This window comes from Syngnathus acus, chromosome 9 (assembly GCF_901709675.1).
Source record: "Syngnathus acus chromosome 9, fSynAcu1.2, whole genome shotgun sequence".
NCBI lineage: Eukaryota > Metazoa > Chordata > Actinopteri > Syngnathiformes > Syngnathidae > Syngnathus > Syngnathus acus.
In genome coordinates this window covers 11,018,850-11,029,537 of record NC_051094.1, presented here as the reverse complement: position 1 = coordinate 11,029,537, position 10,688 = coordinate 11,018,850, and the positions used below count along the sequence as shown (strand labels likewise).

Below are 10,688 nucleotides of genomic sequence, written 5' to 3'. Positions count from 1 at the left end.
TTTCCGTTTTTTGTAACTTGTTTCGAGTTGAAGGCAAACAAAATGTATTCACAATTCTGATGTAAAACAGTTTTGTATCGACCGTATTTAAGAAAATAGAATAGAAGTTTGATCAGTACCGTAACTAACAGGTTATATCTGGACCTGCTATCACTTTTGTAAGACCGAACCAAACCTTGCTAGAGTGCAATGTGTACAGTTTGGGTGCGAAAGTATATTTATTTTCTGCCTCACTAAGAAAATACAATAAAGTCTGTAAGTGACAATACATATTAGAAAGCTCCTGCAAAACAGGCACCAAAGTGCAAAGTCCAACTTATGTTTTTGAACTGCATTTTGAGAAAACGTTGGAGTGTGTTCCTTTAATTCAGTGCTAATGTAAAGTACATCCACAAAATAATTACATTTCATAAAAAGTATAAAATCCAAGAACATCTGTCCACTTCTTGTCCTAACATAAATTAAAACATGAAAGAACAACAGTGCAATGCTTGTGAGGAGGTATGTGCTCACTCTCTTCCCATATTAGTGTAAAGAGAGTCCAATACACAATTGTGAGTTGTGATAAGGGCTTCAGGCCACTTCTGATGGAGGTATGTAGTCAGGTTAATGATTTCCATACGGAGCTAAATACACCCTGGCATTCTCTCTATTTGCTTGTCCATCTCCAGTTTTGTTTGGGTTAGAGGTATTTATTTACTCATCAGAGCTTTATAATAGTCTGTTTAGTTGTTTTGAGCTCAAAAACGGTCAATTTTCACTTCTTCCTGTTTGTGTTTCATACTCTGTGGTGGGCCATTAGTGTAAACGGCAGCCTTTGTAACGTTAGAGTGAGGCTCCGACTTTCTCTCATTGTCTTCGTAGCTCATGTTATCTCGACCTGTCAGCTCCAATCGCTGGCAGGTCTTTGCTTGTGCCTGCTGGATCTGCAGCAGCACGGCTTTATTCACTCCAGGTCCTGGTTAAAGCACAAATGGAGATTAAGTGTTTGTATGACATAGTTTGGGTACACTATCTGGTGAACCTTTGGGATGATCCTAAAATGCTCTATAAGGTAAGCAAAAATGACTGAAACATTGAAGAGCTAGTTATGCATTCAAAAAAATTAAAAAAGATGAAATTGAGCGTACTGACAATATCCCTAACTTTTCATGAATCGTGTAGACGAAGTTTAAAAAAAAAAAACGTACCGAAATAGCTCAGCACCACAGGGAGGAAGATGAGTCCGTGAGCCAACCCTAGAAGTGTGATCACCAGGTTGAGGCGGAAGAAGAAGATCTGGATAAGTTGCGCTTTGGCAAAGGCCAAAACAAGGATGCCGGGCAGGTTGGTCATAGCAACACCAGCAAACACCTTCAAAGTTCAAAGCAAATCCTCTAAGACTGCGACTTGGAAACGTCTTCATATCAATGGCAGACTTTGTAACTTACTGCACTGCCCATGTTGGCGGTGGCTTCTTTTGCTCGCTCCACATGAGTGGGTTTTGTGCTGAGAGCAAACGATCTTGTCATGTGAGACACAAATTCCACAGAAATGCCCACTGCCTGGAAACAATGGCAATCGAGATGATCAACACAAAAAACAACATAATAACTAACCATCAAATCTGTCTACTTACTGTAACCAAGTTAATGAGGGCCACTGCGTTGTAATGGATTCCCCAGAGTGTCATGACGCCAACAGTGTCCACAATGATCATGATGATGGTAATGAGGTTGAGCAGGCCGGAGCGCAGGTCCAAGCCCAGGAGCAGACAGCACACGATGAATGTTGGCAGCAGACACAGTGAGATGTTGAAGAGGCCCTCCGGTACGATGGTCAGGTATTGCTCGTAGAAAACGTTGGTCACCCTGGGAGGGGAAGCGTTTCAAATCATCAACAGATCCAGTAGATGTCGCTTTCGAATATCTTTTAATGATATCAACACTGGCTATAGGTACTCAATTGAATGTCTGTCACACGTACGTACGTCTGCTTGAAAACAATTATAGAGATGGATAAGTTTAATATGAATCAATTTTTGAACTGAAATATAGTTGTCTCTTCTACTAGTTAAGATTACAACGGTTTGCATTACTGATTGTGAATGCTGTTGGCATGGCAGCACATATGTATCTGCTGAGGTTAAAATTTAAGTGGTTGAAAAAAAAAATCCACATATGGCGCAAAGTACTGGAAGCTGTCCACGAAAAATAATTGCTATGAAATCAAGAGAATCAACAATATAACTATGTACTGTGGAATAAATATTCAAATTTAGGTTGTTAATCTGATCATGTGTAGGCCCACCACCCGTTTTACACAAACTGACATCTTGATGTGTTGTTTCAGTGTTTCCGATTGATTTTGCTTAAAAAAAAAACTGGAAATGGCGATAAATCCCCTAAAAAGAATTTGAAATATTTGAAATGTGGAGGGAAAAAAAACTGTGAATATGTAAACCATGTGCTTGTTTGTGTCTGCTTTACTGCACTGAGTTTGGAACACATTTGAAGATCAACTGTTTGGTGCTGCATCACACATGGCAGATAGATGAAATGACGAAAACAAAGAATGATGTCAAGAGCAAGAACTTCTTACGTGTATGGGAAGACCTCAAAGTCCGGAGAGGTTCCCTCTATCTTCCGCATGCCCTCAGTGATCTTGTCAGCCAGCTCTCTGGCCCTCAATAGTGCTGCAGTGAATTCTTGAGAGTTGGTCAGAGGTGTGTGGTAAGCCATGAAGCGAGAAGCTGTGTGCACAGACAAAGGTGCCGCCACATATACGTTGACTCCCTTTGTGAAAACTGTTTGGACTGTGATTTGATTTTGGAGATGTCTCACCAATAATTTCTCCACTGTCGTCTCTCACCACAGCCGTGTCATAGGCACCAAGTCCTCTTCACGATGAAATCACAGCCAAGTGAGTATGCAGTTTGTCGGTCGCGATAACTTTGTGTATGCACTTTACGAACAATACACACCCTTTGGGACACTGCAGGTCAGGCCTGTTTGCCAAGAAGTTAGGAAGAAATCGGTGGAACTGTTCCACCGTGGGCCGCAGGACGCCATCTGGGGGGGTCTTCATACACTTTCGTCCACAGAGAAGAGGAGCTATGATGATATGAGGGCATGGTGAGTTTATTATTTAGAAAGTCGTAAAAACACATCATTTGGTAGACTCGTAGTGAATGTGCATTGCATCATCAACAGCCATGCTCACATTTGTCTGCAGAACAGAACTTTCCAGCATTTGGACCAAAGCTATAAAGTCGACAACATCTGGATCCCGGGTTCAGCCAGTCGATGAAATCATCAACCCAGGAGTTTGCAGAGATGCCAATGTAAGATCTACAGACCAAATAATAAATTAACTGGAGTAAACGTGAATTGAACAGGTGTAATAATATTGTCATGTGTTGTAAAAATGATGAAGTGTTTTTTTTGGATAAGAAAAAACATCATTCATGGTAGATATGTGTTTTTAATTGGACAATGCCAATATGTGATACCTCAGTTAAAAATCCTCACAAATATAATATTTTGTTTTTTAAAGGCTTCTTTGTATCACAAAGTAAATAGCATTGCAAATTTGCATCCAGCCTCTTGGTAAAAGAGACTAACCCAGATGTTAACAGCAATATTAGTCCAGTTTTACATTACAAAAGGCAATAACAGTGCATTTTACAGTATACAGGTATTCAAAATGTCGTGCGCGTAGTTGGAAATAAATTGTTGGCCTTCACATTGATTTCAATTTTAAAATATCTAGCACCCGCTTTGTACGAGGATACTGGATAGTCACTTTTAAGTTCTGTCAAATTTGCTTTGTATCACGTATCAAAGGTATAATCGTTTTCTAATCTTGGCACACTCGGTGACAAGTGACCTTTATCAGACCAGAGCGGATCATGTAACTGACATTTTGACTATCAGATCTGATTGTGAAGATATAAAAGTTGCTACTATGATATCAGTTGGTTCAAGGATGTGTCAGGCAATAGAATATGCTTTTTGCTGTGTCGCATTGAATGACAGCGTGAAATCTGAGCGGCAAGATTTTGAATACAAAGGACTCACAGTTCAGGGTGATTGGCGGCATATTGAATCTTCTGGATCATTGAGAACTGGTCGCAGCCAACACTGGAACACACACCGTTCATACCCTCCACTGTGGCAAAATTGAAGCCTCTTTTTGTTACAAAATAAACTGGGACGCCAACTTCCAAGTATTTGTATAAATACTGGAAATAATCCAGCATATATGAGCCCTGCAAACGAGGAAAATACATTTGTGAGGCATCCTAAAAAGAGCAAAAACAATGATTATGTGCAGTCTGCAAATACTGTATCGCACTGACCTTGGGCATCGCCAGTTCCTGATCCAAACCCACTGTCACATTGAACATGAGGTACAGAGAAGCACTGAACATGAAGAGGAACACCAACATCTGAAGAGAAAGTGGGGGTGGAACACCTTTTGAACATGACGGTAATATGATGTCAGAATAATGAAAGTAACTCTTAGAGGTTGTACCACAATGAATCTCATGTAACGGTTCAGCAGCACGGGAGCGTAATAGTTCCTCATGAGGGGCAACAGGAAGCCCTCGTTGGGCTTGTCGGATTTCTGGGTCTTTACGGTGACGCAGCAGAGCAGCTCGCAGCGGTTTTTGTCTTGGCGCCGGGCGTCCAGAGAGAGCAGCGCCACAAACGCTGTCATCTGGAGGACAAAGTCCATAAGCACAGCCAAAGCTGCGTACAAAGCGAAGGTCTTCACTGCAGGCATGGTGGACAGGGCACCTTGGAGGAAAAACAAACACGGCACATTGTACAGAAATTGCAAACGCCATAGTATCCTTTTAGCACTGAGGAATATGATATGTATTGATAAAACTGTCTAGAATGGCAGAAGAATATTTTTCCTTACCCAAAAAGAAGCAAACAGACTCAGAGAGACTGCACAGGAGCATGCTGGGAGCAACGTTTCCTAGCACGCGGCCAATCTGCTGCTCTCTTTTCTCTCCAGGCTGCCGCACATCTCTCTGCCAAAGTGAACAGAAACGTTAGACCAAATAGTCATGATAAACGCACTCGGAAGAGTCACGATCTACAAAAATAAACACCTGATATTCTAGAACAAAGATGAAAATGTTGTCAGCTCCGACAGCAAGTACCAGGAACGGTACGACCTGCAGGATGACCAACGAGGAGGGAATTCCGATCCAAAAGTAGAAGCCCATGGAGGCCAGCACCGAGCAGCCAACCACCATAATCCCACCAAGACCCACAAGAAACTTTGAATCCACCTAGAATAAATGCAGACAATTGGAAAATTCCTTCGGAACTACGATTGTCTATAAACCATGCCATGTGTAAGTAAGTCTTACCAGTATGCGACTCCAAGAAGAATACTCTCCCAGAGCAACAGCGATGTAAACAAAGATGACAGCGTAGCTGATCATGAAGATGGGAATGTCTTCTGCTGTAGTCCGATTGATCTCATCCTCCAGAGACCTCTGTGGACAGAAACGGATCCATACCTTTCTGCTGGAAAACATCATTTGTGACTTTCCAGATTTTTACCACACCTCTGCCATGTATGCAAACGTAAAGTTGGCGGTCGGGTTTCTCTGGTAGTCTTGGACAATTTTCAGAAACTCTTTCTCCCACTGCATGGCTACGTTGAATTTTACGTCGGTCCTCGGATAGTTGTTGAGGGAGAAGGTTAAAATGAAGGCCTCTGCGTTGGTGTACTCGTCACCTGGAAGGGCAAATATGTTTGAAAGCACGATGTTTATTTATTTTCAAATAAGTACTAATGTGGATGCAAAATCTACAGTCAAATAGCAGTTTGTTGTATGGCTTGGAAGACGAATCCTGGTGGACTCCTTGATCCGATAGACATCCATCCATCCATTTTAGTCTAATTCCCATTTTAATACAACCCCCTTTTAAAGGCGATCACTTGATAATCACTTGTTCAAACTGAGGTTGGTGCTACAAGCCGCTCACCCTGATAGCCGCCGACAGCCAGGAAGGGAAAGACTGGACCTCCATAGTCAGCCATGCAGCTCAGTCCTAGATCAGTGATGTCTTTGAATGACAGAGGTGAACTTGAGAAGACACAGAGAGAAAAAGGTCTCTGAGTGAACGCTGTAGCAGTTTGCATGCATCTTCAGGAGTGCTTACTTGAGGCAGTAGACCAGGTGATCTCTCCAATCCACTTCTTTGGTCTCCCCCAGCTCAGTCATGTTCACCTTGGCATTGATGTTGTCCAGGCTGTTCTGAAAATATTGCGGCAGACTGTTGACGGCACAGTCGGTCAGGGAGGGGTTGTTGGGGTTCAGTGGTGCAAAACACACGTCCTTCAGACTCGCTGTGCGATTTAGGTCATCTGACCAGAACTCAATATCCTAAAACAAAATCAAAGACGTAGTTAATCATCTTGATTAGCCTCTAATCGGTTCCTGTGACGTTTACCTGTATTCTTTTCTGGAGAAGCAGCATTTCAATGATGAGCTCTTTGGAGACAAGCCCACTGAAGTTCTGTCGCCCAAAGAGCAAAGAGTCATAAATGTGGCCTTTTCTGCCTGGTGCCGTCAAAATCAGCTGGTTGGTCCTGAAGAACGGCCCAAAATGTTTGTCGTGAAAATCTTTCTCCTGACGAGCCCGGCTGTTGGGAGCCGACCAGAGCTCCACTGGGTCAGTTGTGAGCTCCATGAACATGAGGCCGGTGGCGAACGCAGCGACGACGACAGCCGACACCAGGAGCACCTTAGATGGCGAGGACAGATGACCGAGTCAGACAACTTTGTGTGACAACCAGCATTTTGATACAGGAAGAAAGTGATCTTCTGTGAACCAGAAACTAACCATGAGGGGATAAGTAGCCATGAATGTTCCCCATTTCTGAAACAGAGAGCTAAGGAAGGCCTGAGCGGCCATGCTGTTCTTGTCAGCACACGTCACCTCTGCCGGATGAATGGCCCGCTGACTCACATTGTTACAGTTCTGATCTTTTCCTTTCCTCTTCTTTTTCTCTTCATCCTGCTTATTCTTCATCTTGACCAAATAAGAAACCACAAGGAAGAAGATGAAGGAAAAGATCAGGAGGCAGAATAAGATGATGGCAATGACAAGGAAGCCATCCGTGCCCAAAAGTCTGAAGGGTCCCGGTGGCAGTGGGGGAGGTGGAAAGACAGGGCACGATCCTTTGCAGTCCTGACACGAGCACGCCTGACCTCCGGACGGCGTGGTCTCATTGCACTTCAAGGCTCGCCCATTGTAGGGAATCACACCCTTCGGTACTCCCTCCATTTCTCCCGGCTTTATGAGTCTGAAATCAATGTCCAGTGGCGCCAGACCGTTGCCCGTATCTCCCTGGAAATCGTACCAGCGCTGGGGGGTGCACAACTTGGCGCCGTAGCGGCCGCACATGGTGGCGATGGCGAAGCCTCCCGTGGCAGGGATCCGTACATTTTGACACGACTGGAAGGAGGCGTCTGCAAAGGTGGTGGAGATGTATGCCTGGTACGCCACCACAGCCTCTCTGGTCTTTCCGAGGTCAGTGACATTCATGACCTTTGTGACTTTGATTGTCTGGCTCTGGTTTGGGCTGCAGGTGTTGATACAGTGCAGGTGGGCAAAGTTTTCAGCACAAGAAGGGCAGCGCACCAGCAGGGCCTTAGATAGGGTCAAACTCATTTCCAAGGATGACAACTGCTTTATGGAGCAACATGCAAATGTGTTGCCAACTCCCTCGTCCAACATGGGACACACCTGCATTTGAGGAACATGTTTAACAAGATGGTTAGTTGTTTTGTTTGATATGAGTTTCATTTTCTCGTCATCACTACAGACCTGTTGAAGTTTGCGGTAGTGTTCTCCCGTCAGTTCTCGGGCCCGGCTATAATTTCGGCAGGGGACAATGGGAGGGATGAGGGTCCCTCCCACTGTAGGATTTTTGCCACATTCTTCGTAAAACTCACAGTAGCCGGGTTGATGCTCAGTCTGTGAAAGAACCTGCACAGTCTGAAACACAATCGGAATGAGAATGACCATCAAGAAATAATGACAGTTGACAGTTCTCTTCATTTTGATAAACTAATCCAACTGCGTTATGGCCATGTGTCAACCACAGATATGTTTTGGTGGAGGGGGGCGGTAGGGGCAAAGTGGGTAGAACAAATACAGTTTCATACAAACAATTTTAATATATTCATTCCTAATTGTGACCTGATTTATGCTACACATAAGAACGATATCAAACAATTGGGAAATTCCCCCAATAGGATACTAGATGATCATCTGCAACTGTTCTACTTCTACGACACTTTCTGTCTTAACTTACACCATTTTTGTATATTTTTAATGAAAGTGAAAGAAAATGTTAACATTTGCAAATACAAACAAGATCTGATTTATCATGACTTATACAGCTTTAAGCTTCCAAAGATGTCAGCAGTCAACCCCATAAAGTTTATCATCCTGGCTTCGGGCCTGTACTGTGCACTGCACCGACCTAATCAACTTCAACAGAAATGATAAACAGCAACATTTCAAGGTTGATTAATTTGACATTTATGATGTCATTAACATCCACACACTACCGGCTTTTAAAAGTATGCTCATTACTAAAATGTGGTATTAAAACAAGCAGCTGAAAAACACGTCCTTAATAATAATACACGTTTGTATTATTATTAAATTGTACAAATCACACTTTTTATGATCCATTGAAAAGCATTTTGTCAGTTGGTTTTTTTTGTCAGCAAAAAAATTTAACACGCTTGAATAAACACATGTATTTATGTAAATAGATTATTTACATTACAATTGACAACAAAATCCAGAACAAAGTGTATTAGAATAACTCACAGTCACAATATAAACGCAATCGAAATAAAAGGATGAAGTATTATACTAATTTATATCACATTTCTATAATACTGTTGTACTAAACTTTTTTGTCTGTATGATTCACAGGAAGCAGAGTACTGCTATTAAAAAAGTGTCCATATACTGATAAAGACATTCTCACCGTGCATGTCAGAAAAGTGATCAGACTTGCGACAAGACGCATGACTTTTGCTGTTTCAACCACAAAATGGTCCTCAGTCACAATCGAAGCGTGTCAATCACTGCCGTCCCTGCATTTGATCATCCACTTGAAGGGAAATCCGAGTCGTCTTGCTTGCCCGTCGCACCTCTGCCAGTCTAACTGTTCACTGCTGGGGTTGCACAAACATTCTGACATGTTCAGTTTTAGCACTCCTATGATGTCACGGTCTTATCTGGTCCGATGGCAGATTTGGTCAGAGGCAGTTATGGATGATCAATAACTGTCTGATGATTAACCTGAGCGATGTTGATAGAGTTGCCTGGAGATGCGGCCCAACTGGGAGAAACTAGAATATCAACCACACCCTGCTTTCTGCAACTATGCGGAACTCAAATATAATGTGAATGAATTTGAATCATATAACGATCACGTGTTTTGCGCACACCACTGCCAGGGATATAAATTAAGTCTGTATACTCAGACCTTTAGACCAGTGATTCCCAACAAAGGTGCCATGGCACACGAGTGTGGTGTGAGAGATCATCATGTTTCTTGTGAGAAATTCAATCCAAATTCAATGAATTTGTTCAAGAATTGTGGATTAATTCTATCAATCTATAATATCTTTGTTTCTTTTATGCCAGCAGTCTTTCGAGACAGGCAAAACAATTAAACAGTCGGTTTGTGTGTATACAAAGTGTTACTTTTGTAGTATTCATCATTTTTTGGTGGTGTGCCGTGAGTTTTATCCAATGTAAAATGCCTTGGCTCAGTAAAGCTTGGGAAATTGCTTGAAGCCATCATTTCTTTATTTCTGATGGTTGCAGCATTTTGTTGTTCATCGACACAACTCTGGACAAAAATGACGGTAGAAGACAGGGGCAGCCGTGTCACGTCGATATTATCGTTCCCTCGATCAAATCCTACAATCAAAACTTAAACCTGTAATTGACATTGTTATCGTATGTCAAGGTCAAAGCTTTGATAAAAGTGAGCTGCGTGTTGCATGTGTGTGAAGAGCAAAGGTGCGCAAGCATTTGGAAGAATGATAAAACTTAATGGTCGAAAAAGACAAGAAGAAATGGGTCAGATAGGGACTCCCTTGCTCAAACTGGCTGAACAATCACCGCACAATGTACAGTTTTGCCACTTCATTGAAATGTGCAGCATCATTTACAAAAGTGTTTCCTCCACTTCTACAGTTAAATAACATTAGGAAATATAAGGAATCCCTCACAATCTTATTTTGTGTTCGACAAAATCATGCTAAAGTCGTTAAATGACTTTATTTTAATAACAATTCACAATGATGTGTCACTTTGTGTTTCTGTGGCAACCTTACACTTATACTGTACATTCCAATCTATTAAAGATTAAAGATTAAAGATTAAAGTCCCAATGATCGTCACACACACACCTGGGTGTGGTGAAATTTGTCCTCTGCATTTAACCCATCCCCGTGTGATTTTAATCCATCCCCTGGGGGAGAGGGGAGCAGTGAGCAGCAGCGGTGCCGCGCTCGGGAATCAGTTGGTGATCTAACCCCCCAATTCCAACCCTTAATGCTGAGTGCCAAGCAGGGAGGCAATGGGTCCCATTTTTATAGTCTTTGGTATGACCCGGCCGGGGTTTGAACCCACAACCTT

At 42.5% G+C, this 10,688-nt stretch overlaps 1 protein-coding gene across 1 annotated transcript; it reads right to left on the bottom strand.

Annotated features, from left to right (window-relative positions):
- Positions 1–9,242, bottom strand: npc1l1 (NPC1-like 1). Its single transcript, XM_037259701.1, has 21 exons — positions 9,022–9,242; positions 7,842–8,012; positions 6,855–7,760; positions 6,462–6,755; positions 6,171–6,394; positions 5,994–6,094; positions 5,570–5,742; positions 5,369–5,497; positions 5,105–5,287; positions 4,909–5,023; positions 4,516–4,781; positions 4,340–4,429; positions 4,059–4,249; positions 3,202–3,329; positions 2,963–3,092; positions 2,823–2,878; positions 2,581–2,731; positions 1,619–1,850; positions 1,431–1,544; positions 1,191–1,353; positions 1–958 (listed from the first exon to the last, which is right to left on the bottom strand). The coding sequence occupies exons 1-21, from the start codon at positions 9,061–9,063 to the stop codon at positions 741–743; spliced, it is 4,077 nt and encodes a 1,358-aa protein (XP_037115596.1). The 5' UTR covers positions 9,064–9,242; the 3' UTR covers positions 1–740.
- Between the last annotated feature and the right edge of the window lie 1,446 nt (positions 9,243–10,688).